Below are 15,301 nucleotides of genomic sequence, written 5' to 3' on the forward strand. Positions count from 1 at the left end.
TCGGTCCTTCAACCATGAGGTACACTTCGCCTTGATCGCGTAGAATCCTGTTAGAGCACCTACATATTGTCTAGAAACATAAGCATGTTAAAGCAACCATATCGCTAAAGCAACCATATCGCTAAAGCAACCATACCCGCTAAATTTCCACAGTTTTGGATCAATCGCCTAGACGACGTCGAGAACAAGTCCTTGCTTCTTGGCCTTTTCATCCAGTACAATTGGCTGCTCCTCCTTCCGGGTAGTAGTCGTTGCTGCCTGCATTGATAGGGCGAGGTCTTGTGGAATTACAAATGTGTGCATGTAGTCCGCAGGTCGTACAATTTCCCAATGACAATCAATCTTCCGAGCTCTTAGATAGGCATCCTCCAGCTGAACAGGATACTTCGACAGCATCTGCATCACGCGCTTCAGATTTGAGGTCTTTCTGGCCCAAATCAGGAACTGATCCAAAGTCACGGCAAGTTCAGTGGGGTACTTGTGAACAGCAAGACGGTCGGCTTTGAGACTGATCGTAGTTTGCCTCAGCTGTTTCGGAGTTGACTTTGAGTTTCCTTGGCTTGGTGGCGTAGGAACTCTAACGACATCGACCTGGCGAACGCGCGACTCTGTGTCAGGCTTCGTAGAGCTTGAAACCTTGTCACAGCTACTCATTCCGCAGCTGTCATGAGATTTCTCGTCGATGGGGGGTCGAATTGGAGATGACTGCGAAAGGTGAGTGCGTTGTGTCGGTAACACACTTTCGTCGGACTCGTAATCGCCATAATTCATGGTCGTGGGGCTGCTTTCCAATGCGTCCATGAGCGTCATAGTCCCCATTGCCTCCACGGGGTCCAGAATGGAGTCTGAGACAGGTTCAGATACATCTTCTTCTTGCTTGCTATCTTCAGCAGATTCTGTAGAACTCGGTTGGGGGGCAGGGTTGACACGGTTGAGCCCTATGTCGATCGTTTCCTTCCAGGCACTTAGCTCTTGGTAGAAGTCTGCACTAGACAAATCTGACAGGTATTCCAATAGCGGTTCCAGCATCGCTTTTGCGTATGCGTATTTTTCAGCTGAAGACAATACAACCTGGTTTGCCCGTTCACCTCGCCGTAGCCGTACGTACGCGACTTGCTTCCTAGCTTTGATTGGCGAAGCGTTACCCCCCGCAGCATAAAGTGGTTGTTCTGGTTCAGCCCCAGTGTCGTTCGGCAACTTTACTTCCGGCAACCTTAACTTGGACATCTGCACAATTGGCTGTAACATTTCCGCTGCAGCCGTCAATTCGTTGTTCACTTCCAAGGTCTGCTACGTACTCCACCGATCATGAATTGCCATAGCTGGAAGCAGTTTGAAGCCTCGCGTGCTAAGTGCATAAGATGACGACATGGTAAATGGTGACTGCTATAAAATAGACAAGTACACGTCCACTCCACATCGTGACAGCGAAAGGTTTGATTCCCGCAATAAATTTTCCATTGTGAAGGACTCGACGCTGTACGCTCACAAGTCGCATCTGCCATGAAGTTCACAAATCGTTCCCACTCTTTTCTCACTTTCTCGAAGATGTCAGGGTACAGTCGAGTTGCTACCGTCCGGAGAAACATCGGTATGGTTTTAGGAACGGGCGAAGTCGAATGGTGCTGCGCGATGACGAACCCGATCTGATGAGTTATCATGATTTGATGCTGCACCAAGCCCGCAATAGTCTTGTCAATTCGTGTCTTGTGCCCCAACAGTATTTTCACTTGATTCCAGTTTGACTCGATCCTGTTCGTTGTAGTATTCGCAGCCGTGAAAAATTTGCTGCGAGCAAAGTTCGCCCACATGTCTCGACACGAATCCCAGTTCTGTTCAAAGTACGAGAATAAAGCTTGTTTCTTGTTGTCTTCGCAGTATTGCTTCTCTGCACCGTAACTAGAATCGTAACCTGTCTCTGTGGAGCTGCATATGGTTTATTTTCCAAAGTTAGCGTTACCACAAGAATCATAAATAGAACCTGTTGCGTACCTGTACAGCGTTTTTATCATCAGGTTGAGTAACTCGTCGCGTTCAGACACCTTCAGCTTGTATGGGGCCCGCTGCATCACCTTCTTCCAGTACGAAATGGCATGGAATTGACAAAGTAAAACTTTCGCAGCAGGAAATAGTGTTTTCAGCACCCTCCACTCAACGAAATCTTTGTCGATCACGATGGAGGATATCATCCGCCAACTTGGGTTCTTCTCTTGGAAATACTCCAGGATTGTTGTCATCATCGGAGCTCGTTGGTTGAGGCATATGAAGTCTACAACTGGGAACCCACTACCAGTAGCGGTTGTGACGACCAGACTCTCTGAAATATCCAACACACAACAGTAGAAAATCACTTTGTTAATAAGGTTGCTATATCATCGATATGGTTGCTATAACTACGCAAGGTTGCCGTAACAAAGATAAAGTTGCTATACCGAACAACTCATACGCACCCAAGTGATAGCCCAAATTGTTCGTGCCGTGAGTGAAATCTATCGTAAGAGCGTCGCCCCAGCGCTCGAAAATCAACTTCTGCACCTTTGTTTGCATCACGATACCGCATGTCACGTCCATTTGGTCTTGAATTACAAGGACGTCACTACCGTCTAACTGACGGATAGCTTGCAGCATGTCTTTCAAACGGGCCTCCGCTGCGTCGTGCCCCATAGTACTGCAGATCAGATTACGGGTCTGTTGAGGTGTTATTTTGCAGCCTAGCAAACACACAAAGCGCGAACAGTAACGTAAGTATCACTGCAGCATATCATATATAAAACTACGTACCGATTCTCTCATTCAGGAAGTTCGTGATGTGCTTGGAAGAAACACTAGCATCCGTTAAAGTCTTAACATCTTCGAGATCTTGCTCGTCCAACGGAAGTGTCTTTGTTGTCAGGTACAACGATGCTTGCGTTCGGGTGGTCGGGTGCGTGTGGGTAAAGTTCTGGTTATCAATAGCGACATGTGAGAAATACTAACAAAGCAAACAAATACACGAAAAGGCAGATACCTCGTTTCTTATGACAATTCGAAATTTGCCATTTTCCATCCGCTGAACGGTTGGTGTCATGCGTGCAGGACACCCGCAATAGTCGCCTTTTCTATTGCGATGTCCCTTGGAGCGCAACGCTTGCGAAACACCGTGTGTACAGCGGAGGACCTTGTGACTCCAATTAAAACGTGAAGGGATTTGGTCCCGATGATTGCTGCATATGAAAGGGGGTTTCGTTAACAACTTAAATTTCTCATCAAACAGAGGTCACACATACCTGTTGTACTGATTTCGTGTCTCCGAGCTTTGTACTCGAAACTTGAGGTGGTGCTTCTGCTTGTATATTTTCAAGTGTGCGTTGAACTTGCTCCAACTCTTGATAATCGCTGGGGTAAAGGGCGGAACGGGGTTGATAATTTCTTCGCGCTCCTCTTTGATTTCCCGCAACTCGTCAAGGTGCTTGCTTGATCGCTTCCGCGGTATGTACTGCTTGTTCCGCTTGGATAAACATGGGGCCGAATCAGCGTCGACAGACTCGTGAAGCTGCAGCTCCGCCTTACGCTTTTTCGCGAAAGATTGGGCTTCATCCCCAGCAGAAAGCTTGCATTTGGCCAGAGCGGTATCTATCGATTCCAAAGTGAATGTCAATATTAATGATAGCGCAATCTTTTTGCTTAAAGCAACTTTAACGAGAATACCTGGTGTTTTCTTGCGTGCTGTGGCTTTCTTTCTCGGCTCGGGGCTCTGTTTGCGTGTCCTGCGTTCTAAACAAACTAAAAAATACACACTACATTATCAGTTCAACTCAATAAGTGTCAACAATAACCCAAACGAGTCTTACCCGCTTCTGCTTCGTCTTCTGTGCTGGATTCTCCGTCGTCGTCTGCCTTCGCTTCATCGTCACTCGCCTCCTCTTCATCGTCGTCACCCATCGCTCTCCTCGTCATCATCGACCTCTTCTTCGTCTTCCTCCTCTTGGTAGCAATCCTCCGCCCCTTCGTCGCCGTTGTCTTCCTCATCCTCCTCATCCAGTACAAAGTCTTCGTCTTCGTCGTCGTCTTTTTCAATCCCAAGAGCGGCGTACATGTAGTTTAGATCCTCGTTTACGTTCCGCAGCTTTCGGCCAAACAATACATACCAACAGAATTCAAACAAAATGTGAGGCACGTAGATACTCTCGTTGCCACCAAGATGGAGCATACTGATTACCGTTTATAATGGCTCCCCCCGCAGGAGCCATCGGTCCCCCCTCGCCGTTTGGTGCTTGACTGATTCGCGAGAGGTGCGTGCCCCACGTGGCCTCCGTTCAGCAGCGCGATTCTTAAAATGAGCGGCTGTGAGGTGGCGCACTTAATGGCATCGTACCTAATCAGAAGCGCACATTAGCGTGATTTGCGTACCTAAGGGTTTAATGGCAATTTAGACATTTAAATTACGCTCGTAATTTTTGAAATCCCTAAAAGCAACCATATATGTCTCATAATGGCTAAAAGCAACCATACCTAGCAGAGGAAATACAAGCGAAAGCTTAGATTACAATCTTTTGTTTTTGGGATTGTCAAGATTCAATAATTGATTGTTTCAGATCTGAGTCGCCAATCAATAAACAATCTATATTTCCACAGGCCTGTATCCGCCGCGCGCATTCGGGGGCGAGTCGATATCCGAGCCGCACTCCTTGCACCGGGTGGCATTGCCCTTCACGAACTCCTTACAATAGGGACACTGCTTCTTGACCAGCACGTTGCGCTTGAACACCACCTCAAACACTGCACACAAATTCAATTCAATGGACTCCACTCAAAGATCTTCCAACGTCCTCGATCGCACCCACCTTTTTTCACCGCGAAGAACAGGAACACGGCGTTGATGAGGAAGTTCATGACGTTCTCCACGAACAGCCCGTAGTTGATGGTCACCGCGCCGGCATCCCGCGCTGCAACAGAAATTACATCAACATTAGACATACCCTTGCGCAGTGGCTTATAAGTTAGTGGTACCTTGCTTCCGCCTGCTGGAAGCACGCAACTGTACCCACTCAGATCGTACTTAGATGGAAAGTGTAGCCATATCCACAAGTTGAAGTGGGCTGCTCCGAGGAACTTGACAAGTAAAAGCAGGCTGCCCCTGCTACAGTAATTCGAGGCGAGATGACCCTGCTACCAAATCCTTTTCACGCGGATCTTTCCGGATCTTCTTACCGCCAGTCGTCGCGCGATCCAAATCGGACGGCCCATTTAGCGTGTCATTTCTCGCGTGTCATTATCCTTTTGGCGTCGTCGTCAAACCATGCCATCCTCTCGGTCGATGGTCGCTCTCTGGCTGGCAGCCACACTGCTTTGCCTCGCTAATGGCCAGCAAGTCGGAACATCCTGCCCGCAGCCTCGCATCCGCAAGTCCTGGGACTCGTACACTGCCGCGGAGAAGGCCCTGTACACTGAGGCGGTGGGCGTGGCCATGGATCGCGGTTTCCACCAGAAGTTCGTGCAGATCCACACGGAGCAGCTCACGGGACTGGAAGCGCATCAGTCGTGCGTCTTCATCTACTGGCACCGGATGCTGCTTCTGGGCTACGAGAACATGCTGTGCAGCCTCAACACGGCGTATCAGTGCATCACGCTGCCTTACTGGGACCACCTCTCGGGATCCGCTCGTCAGGCGAACAACAACTGCTCCAGCATCGAAGAGTGCTCCTCTATTATCGCCGACTTTGGCGGCACAACTACTGGAGTGAGCAAATCGCTGTCGGTTTACGGCTCAAGTATCCCCAACTCGATCAAGACGGTCTGCGTGACTCAAGGCCCGCCTACCACTTCTGCGGGAACAACACGGGATGCGCCCACTGCATTCTCCGGACACGCAGCAAATACCTGAGTGCCACAACGTATCCGAACGAGGCGTCCTTCGGGTCGGTGTACCAGCAAGTACTCACGTACAGCGACTCGGGAAGTTTCACCTCTGCGGTCGAGCGAGGCATCCACAGTACGTACCCCTGCTACGATATTTTTTAATGCAACACGCTAACTTTTGTCATCTGCAGACACGATTCACAACGCACTGGGTAGAGTGATGACGTACCTGCAGGCCCCAGTTGATCCGATGTTCTACTCTCATCATTCACTGATCGACTTGCTCCAGACCATCTACCTGAAGTGCCAGATTGGCGATGAGAAAGCTTTTCTATCAGCAGAAAACAAAAGTAGCGATCCGCGGGTCTGGACGTCCTGCACTCGGTCCAATGGTGGGAACTTCCGGGGCTCGGATAATATCACCATGCGTGCACTGGCGAACGATGGCAAGACATACGTGAACGTCTGGCAGGACCCGAACAACGTTTTGTACCCATTTTTCAAGGATATGCCGTACCAGTACGCTGACTACGTCGACGCCAAGGACCTGAAGGGCTACAGCTACACGTACGATATCAGCGGCGGGCTGGCCAACATGTACCAGAACTGCAAGGATTCCAACACCTTCAGTGCGATATCGCTCCTCGCGGATAGTCAGCAGGCCACCAAGAAGAAGAATCCGCTGCTTCCGACGATATCCGAGGGCACGGAGGAGGACGATGCAGTGCGCCTCTGGCACATTGCGTTGTTTGAAGCTGCACAGATTGTCGGGTTCCAAGACTGGGCTGCGAGAGATCAGATGGAGATGATTGCGTGCGTGCATCATGGGGAGTGTATCGGCCCTATCGACGACTACACCAACCTGTTCCGAACCAACTTTGGAGTCACGGGCCACACGCGCTGCTTCTCCATTCTCCAGGACATCATGGAAGGCACGCGTATCATCGGGATTCCGATGTGGCGCGAAATCACGAGTCGGTTCTTGCCCTGCCCTTTGCAAGAGGAAGATGGCTCGGACTCGGAGGGAGGCTCGGAAGCCGCGGTGGCATAGGCTTTTCTTGCGTTGAGGTCGAAGTGGGAGATAACCAATCCTTCGCTGCCTTGAAGCAGCCATGTTATGCATGTACTCGTTTGCCTATGATAACCCCCCCCCCCAGCAAATTCGCCAGCGTGTTTGTCCACAGGTCGACCATTAACGTTAATATAATTGTTGTAATACGCAAGATGATGGAGCCCAAACGGAGATTCACCGCTCGTTCAGTAAGTAAAGTACCACGAAGAAAATTAGCACCGGATCTTGAACAACGGCAGCTCAACGAGATACATGCACGGGCTTGAGCTCGAATCTCGACGTGCGTGGATACCTAGCAGCAACATTGGGGCTTTCCCAAGGTGCACCATGTCGCAGTGATCGACGGGCGGGGATGCGTCCCGCGCAGGATTTATTCGCAGCCACCCCACCACCCACCATTAGCCAGTGGCCCGCATCAACGCCGAGTGAAGGTCCTTCACTGAAAGACACCCCATCCTGCCTCTGCATTGCTCAGCGCCACGTTGCTTTCGCCGCGTTCGGGGACAGACACGGCAACAACTTCACGAGCGTTTCTGAAGCGACGTAACGAGTGGTGCAGAGCGATTTTTCTGTATTGAAGTGCTTTGTGTGCAAAACCGGGGCGACATCCTTCTCTGCGTCCTGCTTTAACAGTTCCATTATCGACAGATACCAATAGACAAAGGAGACTGTTCTCCGGACACATGACCCGGTTTTAACAGCCGTTTTTATTTCGGGGTGCGTTACAACAACAACCGTCAGTCTCCATTTAGCTCGACCTCGAGCACACCTCCCCCCTCCGTCACCATGGTCGAGTCCCGCCATGACGTCGAGCAGGGGCTCACCCCGCGGCTGAGCAATGCCTCCTCCTCCTCCATCTACTTCCCTCCCACCAACGGCAACGCCCCCACTGCCACCGCCGGCTCCAAGCAGTACATGGCGCTGGAGCCCGTGGACGCCACGCACTCGTTGCGCACGCACTGGGACGAGAGCGTCGGCCACGGCGTGCGTCGCCTCGTGCGCACCATGCGCCAGCATGCAAAGGCGCCCTCCGTCTCGACCGCCGACATGGCCGACAAGCTCCGGCACGACGCCAAGGACTCGGCGCGCTTCTACTGGCAGAACCTGCTCGTGTTCCAGCGCGAGATGCTCTGCGGCGTGGCGGCCATGCTGCTCATGATCCCGGAGACCGTGGCCTTCAGCTACGCGGCCAACCTGGACCCGCTCAACGGCCTGTACGCCACGGGCTTCCTCGGTCTGGCCGTGAGTCTGTTCGGCGGCGTGCCGGCCACCGTTGCCGGCGCTGCCGGTGCCGTGGCCATGGTGATGCCGACCATCACGAGCGTCACCGGCTCGCTGGCCTACTTGACGTACGAGGAGCGGCTACAGCACCTGTTCGTCGCTGTGACCGTTGCAGGCGTGCTGGAGCTGCTGTTCGGGCTGCTGGGCCTGTCCAAGCTCTTCTCGATGATCCCTCGCACGGCGCACATCGGATTCCTGAACGGCCTGGCGCTCATGATGTTCATCTCGCAGAAGACGACGATCGAGGTGTGCAAGAACGACACGATGCGCTTCGGGGAGTGCGAGATCGCCGGCAACCTCGAGTGGATGAGCGTGTCGTCGGCTACGACGTGGGTCACCGTTGCGCTGGTGCTCGTGACCATGGCCATCATGCACTACTTCCCGCGGACGCCGTTCGTGGGCCACTTGATCCCGCCCACGCTCGTGGCGGCGGTAGTCGGCGTCGGCTTCGAGTTTGGCATCAACCGCCCACTGCTCGGCTACGACGTGCGCACTATCGGCGATACGTCTCCTCTGAACGGCGGACTGCCGACTTTCGCTCTCCCCAAGTTCGGAGACGTGCAGGACTGGGGCGTCGTGCTGTCTACGGCGGCGAGTATCATGGCTGTGGGACTGTTTGAGTCGCTCATGACGTTGCAGTCGGTGGTGGACCTGAAGAAGGAGCAGCTCTCGCAGACGGCCACGCGCAAGGAGTGCATCGCGCAGGGCATCGGCAATGTGCTGTGCGGGTTCTTCTCCGGTATGGGAGGCTGCTCCATGATCGCGCAGTCGAACGGCAACATTTTGAACGGAGCTCGCTACCGCTTGTCGTCGTTTATGTGCGGAGTTTGTACGTTCCTGGTGGTGTTTTTCGCCAGTTCGGTGATCGAGCGCGTGCCCGTGGCGTGTCTGACCGGCATCCTGTTCGTAATCGTGATCCACACGTTCTACTGGCCGTCGCTCAAGCTCATCTTCCGCGTCAAGATCACGGACGCCATCGCCATTGTGCTCGTGACGGCGCTCGCGGCTGCGATGAACCTGGCCATTGCCGTGATCGTCGGCGTCATTTGGCAGTGTCTGGTGAACGGCTGGCAGAGCGGCCACTTACTCACGTTCCGCACGGGCATGGAGGTGGTGCCTGTCGTGAACGCCCAGGGCCGCGCTGCAGACAACGAGCTGCTCACGAATCACGAGGAGGCCAAGATCTACTACATCAAGGGCCAGCTGCTCTTCTCGTCGGTGGCCTCATTCCGCGAGTTCTTCGACGTCCTCCATGACCCGAACGTGGTCATTCTCGACATGTCGGACTGCGTGTTCGCCGACTTCTCGGCTGCTGCGGCGCTGCGTGAAGCTGCTATGCGGTACCGTGACGCCGGCAAGACGCTGGTGGCTCGCAACCTCGACGCGCAGTCGCTGGACATGCTGAACCATGACTTCGGCTGGGACTCTGTCGAGAGGATTCAGATCGCGACGCCCGGTACGGCCACCAACGGCGACGACCTCGCCAAGAGCAAGATCGACAAGGAGCGCGCTTCTCGCTACTCACACGGCTCGCAGGCGTCTCGTGGTTCGCTGCACCAGCTTCACATTCCGTCGCCGTGCGAGTCGTCGACGCCCTACCGTCCTGCTACTGGGCCGTAAACTTTTTTTATTATGCCAAAGCACAGGACATCCGACACAAGGTTCCGCCAACGCAGGGTCGTAAGATGCCGCAGCTCTCGCGATTCCTAGTACACTTGATGTTGTTTTGAAATTGCAATGATGCAATGATTTACGTGTTCGCGTAGCCAAATTACACCTGCGCTAGTCTCAGTTTAGCTAGTCGGCGGCATAGTGTGGTGTCCGCATACGTCGAGTCTCCTTTGGCTGGCAGTGAGTCAGCAATGGTAGTCATGAGGGCCTTCCATTTACGTCGGTCTTGGGCAAGCAGTCGAAGTCTCTCCAAGTCTGAGCTGGTGCGGAGGCGGTAGCCACACCCACTAGCATCAAGGTCCTGGTCGAGGACAAGAGGCAGTGTGGCGCGGGGCCTACCTCTCCACTTGCTGCTGTCGGAGGAAGAGAAATACGCCTTCATCTGGATAAACGCCGGGATATCTTGTAGTCGCCGTAGAATGTGCCCGAGAAGCCCCCACCTCGCAGATGTGATCCGGTGACGGAGCGGCCGCTCGTCGCACGTTGCGTAGAGATCAGCGTTTTGAAATTGTGTTTGGTTTTCCGTATGGACATTTTTTAGGGTATCCATAAAGCTGTTCATCTTCCTTGACTTCTTGGCTTGGTACACTCCTGGCCACAATAATACGGCCACCCCTAAAAATTACCATAACTCCGTCAGTTTTGCTTATTATGCGGTGCTGTTTTGACACAAGTAGCAAAACACGGTGCAAAAGGCCTGACATGTGTTAACGCTCGCGTTTTTGCAATCTAACGGGTGGCTCACATACAAAAAACTGTTTTGGCAAGGTGGTCACAACTTACGGCCACCCCATCCCAATACAAAATCCTATACTAATTGAATGCTTGTACAGAGTGAAGGTCGGGCAAATGACTTGAGATTTGTATGGGTCTAGTTAGTGAACCCGCTAGTTGGGCTAAATCGCGTCCTAGAGAAGAATGAAGGCATTGGTCATCTTAGCATAAGTGTAAACTACAGCTCCAGTAAATTGCGCGGGACCTCGGGTGATTTTGAGGGAGATCTAGATGCCAACGTAAATCTAAAGTAGCGTCGTGACAACGTCCATATGATTTGTATGGGACGATTTGATCAGGAAGTGACGAGTCGAATCGTACTCGTGTGTGCGGACTGAAGCCTCAATACTTGTTCCAACTTCGGTTAAAATATTATCTACGTTACTTGTTGCTGCTGCAGTCATCCATTGTCCTTTAGTACGGCAGGAAGAAGGGTTTTTCAGGTTCACTAACTACACCTTTTCAACTTCAAAATGGCAAATTGTAAGTTCAAAACAGCAAAACGTAAAGTCAAAACTGCAGACCTTGCGAAAATCATAATCGAAGCTATATCGCCTTTGACGGGGAATACTCGGGTACGGTGCCTGGGCACGGATACCCTCTGGTTAGCACTATATTGGAGGCTCTCCCGATGACCAACGACATACAAATTCAAGTCAAAAATCATCCGGATAGTGCTTAGTGATACGAGATTGGAATATATCACCATCAAGAGACCATTAACTATGAGAATGTCCATTTCGTAAAGCATGTCCGGCAACATCAACTACAACGTGGGTCGCTTGCGACCTTGAAATGGACTCAGATTCTCTGGGTTCGCACATATTATTATTCAGTTTTAAATGATGTGATTCTGGAACGTGCATTTATCGTATCAGCTTGGGCGCTAGACTAGATTGCTGCCTGTGCAGTCCTCCCAGTCCCACTTGAATAGTGGCCAGCGTATCATCACTCATCCAGCCATATAGTAGTAAATAAGCACATAAACTACTTTTATCTAGTGCTTTGATCACGTATCGAGTGCAATACAAGCTCACCAAGTGCCTGAATGATGGTGTTATCACTACACTGGTACCTTGAACGATAAGATACCGCCAATTTGGTACAGATCTACATAGTGATGCCTCTGCATAGTGATAAAAAGTGGTCTCCCGAGGCTATCACTACAAAGAGGATTGTCTGTACACGAGCCAAGCATACGGTGCAGTTGAAAGTATGTCCCACCGCCCCGCTTACAAGGACAAACGCCAACCCGCCGTAAACCCTCAATTCCCTCGGCCAGCCATAGCAACTCTCTCACTCGCGAAGCACTTTGCAATTCGCTTGCTACCCCTCAGCGCCCGAACAACAGCCGCCAGGTCGTCCGACGATGCGATTCAACTGCTTTGCAGTCTTGGCCGTCACCTCTCTGCTGGCGTGCGCTGGCAGCGCCTCGACGTCGTCAGTCACCAAGACGATCGAGCACGACTTCCCAGCTGCCATCCTCTCGGACGCGAACTACAACAATGGCGCACCAGGCGCCAAGAGGGTGTTGAGGGCTCACGAAATACCGGACAAGGAGAACGAAGACAGAATGCTTAATTGGGCGAAGTTGAATGCTTGGCCCTTCAAAGACAAATCTACGAGTTACGTCTTGGGAAAGTTCGAGTTCGACCCGAAAGTAGGTGAGGCGCTTGATTCGTCTCGTTTGACGACTTTGGCCGAGTACGTGGACATGTTCAACAAGAAGCACCCAAAACACAAGGTGTCACTGTTCGAGAAATTACGAGGGAAATCGCGACGCGGCTGGAAAAGCAGCAGTTTGCGTTTTGGCGGGATAACAGCATTTCCCCCGACGACGTTTTCTTCATGCTAGGGAGCAAGGCTGATGCGCAACACGCCATGCACAGCCGGAAGTTGGAGACGCTGGAGCAGTACATCCCCATTTTCAACGAGCGCTATCAGGCGTCACAAACGGACATGTTCACCGTATTGAGAAAAGGTTTCGGTGACGCTGATTTTGCTCGCGCACTTGCGATGGCCAAGCAGGAGCGTTTGTCAGCAACTATGCGTGAAAACGGCGAAAAGTATCAAAAGGAGTTGTACTCGAAATGGATGGCGATGGGCAAGGATAACGAACCTTTTGACACGAACAGGGTTATGACCAAAGTGTTCAATCTGGAAAGGCTTGAAGATGGTACCAATGCGGAAAAACTCGCTCTCAATCACTACAGCGTATTCCACAAAAGGATGCGCGAACAGGAAGCTCTTAAGTCGACCGGCAGGTGAATTTAATAGTAAGCCCCGTTGCATTCGCTTTACATCGAATACTGGAAGTATTAGCTAGGACGGACAGCTACAAAAGTACGCTGCCCATTCTTGCAGGTATCACCCACAATATTCGGTAACTTTCCGAACGACCCCACCATCTCACGAGCCTTATCTCCCTCTAATGTGAAAGACTGCGTGTTCAATATCTCAGGGAGGTGGCAGGACAGCACTAAATGAAGACAAATTGCAGCACAAAAAAAACTGCGTTCAACGTTTCCTCTGCCTGGACGTCTCGATTCGATGCAGTCCTCTTCAGTAAATGTGCCCCCCATACACACGCGTTTCCTCTACATAATGAAATAGCTACGGCTCATTAGTCGGGCGGTACGCCGTCGACGACTCGGACTACGGAATGTGGAGCTGGTGCAACGATCCCGAGGGCGCCTGAGAGCCATGGAGAAAAGCGCTCCTCGTCGATCTTGCTTTTGGTGAGGTCGACAACGTGCCTGGCACCAGTCAGATCCCTGCTTCCGAGTAGATCATTTTATCAGCGCAGAATTTTGGGACACATTAGCAGACGCCGTGGCTGCTAAGAAGACGCAGGTGATGCCCGAGCGTACGAATATTCGTTATATTTCTAACACGGCCTTTTTTGCTTAGTGGACTAAATAATAATAATTAAATTATACTCCACTCTCGACGTATTGTGCCTTTCACGTATTTTGGCGGGTGAGCTGTAGATTCAGGCGTAATTAGTCATAAAAGGGCGATCAACGCTTATTTACAGCTAATTCTGCCTAAGATTGTGAGCGCTTCCCCTAACACCCGCAATCAGCATTTGAGAGCCAATCGACGGAGATACGAGCAGAATGGCATGAATTGGCGGGTAGGAAACCGCCAATCGCTCTGTTTCCGCCTAACGAAGGCTGGATTAGCTTATTCCGCGTTAGCTCGGCCTCACCATCGCCGCTCCTAATTCGGCCATGGAGGGACGGCCCGGAATTAATATGAGAATTAGCTAACTCGGGACATAATTAAGGTCGATAAGGAATTAGAGTTATGCCAGAATTATCACGGCAGAATAAGTGAAAGGCACAACCAACATTAGCCCAAATCCTTGTAAAAATGCACATGTAGCTTCGAGTTGCAAAATTCTAGTGTCTACAACCCAGGTCCCCATTCTAAATCGCACACACATACAAGTAGCTGTAAGTTGTGGATGGTCATTCAGCCCCAAGTAGTGTACATAAGCCACATCTCGTGCATATTTAGGGCAATACCTTTTGGCGTTTCTAGAAAGTGTCATTCTCTAATGTTGTTTTTACAGGACATTCTGCAGGTGCGCGAGTCTTAGTACAGGACAAAAATCCTGTTACAGGACTCCTCTTACCTTTCGATTTGAAAAATACAGGATCCCTATGCTTCTGTTACAGATAGTGTTCGCACAAAAACTAATTGCATAACTAACACTAGCGCTAGCAAGCTGTTTGTTAGTTCGATCGTATTAGCAAAGTGACAATAATGATCCTCAATTCAAAAACAAACAAAAAAAGCTGTTTGTTAGTGTATAGTGAATCTGGGTATCATGGTTGCGGAGTTAGGCGATTTTTTATCAATCATCTTAACGCTCTTTTTAGTTGTCGAAAGTACCCGAATCCGGGTATACCCGAGGCGGGTTCAAGAAACGGGTACCCATTGCGAGCCCTGCCGCTTACCAATGCATACCTTAGATTTCCACTATCGCTCACGGCTGGGGGCCACAAATCCTTCGTGTTCGACTTCTTTAAGGCGCTCCGGGCCGGTGCGGCCTGGAGCAGTCCCAGGGTGAGGTGCGGTGGGGCAACTGCTGGCTTGTAGGTAAAACTACGAATGACTTGCTAGACTACTTCTACTACCTCCGGGTGCTGGGATTGAATCCATGCGATGCGCCAGCGCATTTGGGATGTAGCCACTTGGTGCGATGCAGCACAGACCGATCTGAGCAGCGTCCTTGGACCACAATAGCCTTCCCGCTCAGCGGAAAACTGGTCTCCGCCCACAACAAGGGGCGGAAACCTTAATTCCATGCACCTGTAATTCTACGAACATCATAAGGTTGAATAGATAATATTATATAGTGTACTCCGCAAACATGTTATTGTGCTTTGCTCTCATTCTGTCTAAACGAAGGCGTAAATCGTTGTTTTGTATTTTAACAGTTAAAAAATTAAACTGTTAAAATACAAAACAACGAGTTACAACGAGTTAAAATTTAACTTCATCGTAATTCGTTGTTTTACCATAACCCAACGACCCTTACTTCGATGGCATTGGATGCCATTCTGTAGCAGGGTTTGTAGCACGTTATTTGCGCTCGTGAACGACGTTCCAACAAGTAACGTCCTTAAAGTGGAGTCGGTAGTTGCAAGTTGAGGC

At 51.0% G+C, this 15,301-nt stretch overlaps 9 protein-coding genes across 9 annotated transcripts; 4 read left to right on the forward strand and 5 right to left on the reverse strand.

Annotated features, from left to right (window-relative positions):
• Nucleotides 1-1,643: 1,643 nt before the first annotated feature.
• PHYSODRAFT_404963 (hypothetical protein) lies at nucleotides 1,644-1,934 on the reverse strand (the record flags this gene model as incomplete). Its single annotated transcript, XM_009529247.1, has 1 exon — nucleotides 1,644-1,934. A coding segment is annotated over one exon (291 nt), but the record flags the coding sequence as incomplete, so codon positions are not given.
• Nucleotides 1,935-2,201: 267 nt separating this feature from the next.
• PHYSODRAFT_412016 (hypothetical protein) lies at nucleotides 2,202-2,628 on the reverse strand (the record flags this gene model as incomplete). The annotated part of the gene is made up of 2 exons (XM_009529248.1): nucleotides 2,202-2,367; nucleotides 2,438-2,628. Coding segments are annotated over 2 exons (357 nt in total), but the record flags the coding sequence as incomplete, so codon positions are not given.
• Nucleotides 2,629-2,773: 145 nt separating this feature from the next.
• PHYSODRAFT_498787 (hypothetical protein) lies at nucleotides 2,774-2,944 on the reverse strand (the record flags this gene model as incomplete). Its single annotated transcript, XM_009529249.1, has 1 exon — nucleotides 2,774-2,944. A coding segment is annotated over one exon (171 nt), but the record flags the coding sequence as incomplete, so codon positions are not given.
• A 312-nt stretch (nucleotides 2,945-3,256) lies between these two features.
• Nucleotides 3,257-3,478, reverse strand: PHYSODRAFT_504602 (hypothetical protein; the record flags this gene model as incomplete). The annotated part of the gene is made up of 1 exon (XM_009529250.1): nucleotides 3,257-3,478. A coding segment is annotated over one exon (222 nt), but the record flags the coding sequence as incomplete, so codon positions are not given.
• A 1,122-nt stretch (nucleotides 3,479-4,600) lies between these two features.
• On the reverse strand, nucleotides 4,601-4,956 carry PHYSODRAFT_500133 (hypothetical protein; the record flags this gene model as incomplete). Its single annotated transcript, XM_009529251.1, has 2 exons — nucleotides 4,601-4,758; nucleotides 4,824-4,956. 2 exons carry the CDS (start codon nucleotides 4,954-4,956, stop codon nucleotides 4,601-4,603), a joined length of 291 nt encoding a protein of 96 aa, XP_009527546.1.
• A 322-nt stretch (nucleotides 4,957-5,278) lies between these two features.
• Nucleotides 5,279-6,889, forward strand: PHYSODRAFT_301135 (hypothetical protein; the record flags this gene model as incomplete). Its single annotated transcript, XM_009529252.1, has 3 exons — nucleotides 5,279-5,719; nucleotides 5,752-5,971; nucleotides 6,030-6,889. The coding sequence occupies 3 exons, from the start codon at nucleotides 5,279-5,281 to the stop codon at nucleotides 6,887-6,889; spliced, it is 1,521 nt and encodes a 506-aa protein (XP_009527547.1).
• Nucleotides 6,890-7,696: 807 nt separating this feature from the next.
• Nucleotides 7,697-9,811, forward strand: PHYSODRAFT_315251 (hypothetical protein; the record flags this gene model as incomplete). The annotated part of the gene is made up of 1 exon (XM_009529253.1): nucleotides 7,697-9,811. One exon carries the CDS (start codon nucleotides 7,697-7,699, stop codon nucleotides 9,809-9,811), a length of 2,115 nt encoding a protein of 704 aa, XP_009527548.1.
• A 2,194-nt stretch (nucleotides 9,812-12,005) lies between these two features.
• PHYSODRAFT_286084 (hypothetical protein) lies at nucleotides 12,006-12,491 on the forward strand (the record flags this gene model as incomplete). Its single annotated transcript, XM_009529254.1, has 1 exon — nucleotides 12,006-12,491. One exon carries the CDS (start codon nucleotides 12,006-12,008, stop codon nucleotides 12,489-12,491), a length of 486 nt encoding a protein of 161 aa, XP_009527549.1.
• On the forward strand, nucleotides 12,485-12,904 carry PHYSODRAFT_265114 (hypothetical protein; the record flags this gene model as incomplete). Its single annotated transcript, XM_009529255.1, has 1 exon — nucleotides 12,485-12,904. The coding sequence occupies one exon, from the start codon at nucleotides 12,485-12,487 to the stop codon at nucleotides 12,902-12,904; it is 420 nt and encodes a 139-aa protein (XP_009527550.1).
• Between the last annotated feature and the right edge of the window lie 2,397 nt (nucleotides 12,905-15,301).

This window comes from Phytophthora sojae, assembly GCF_000149755.1.
Source record: "Phytophthora sojae unplaced genomic scaffold PHYSOscaffold_4, whole genome shotgun sequence".
In the NCBI taxonomy this organism is placed as follows: Eukaryota; Oomycota; class Peronosporomycetes; order Peronosporales; family Peronosporaceae; genus Phytophthora; species Phytophthora sojae.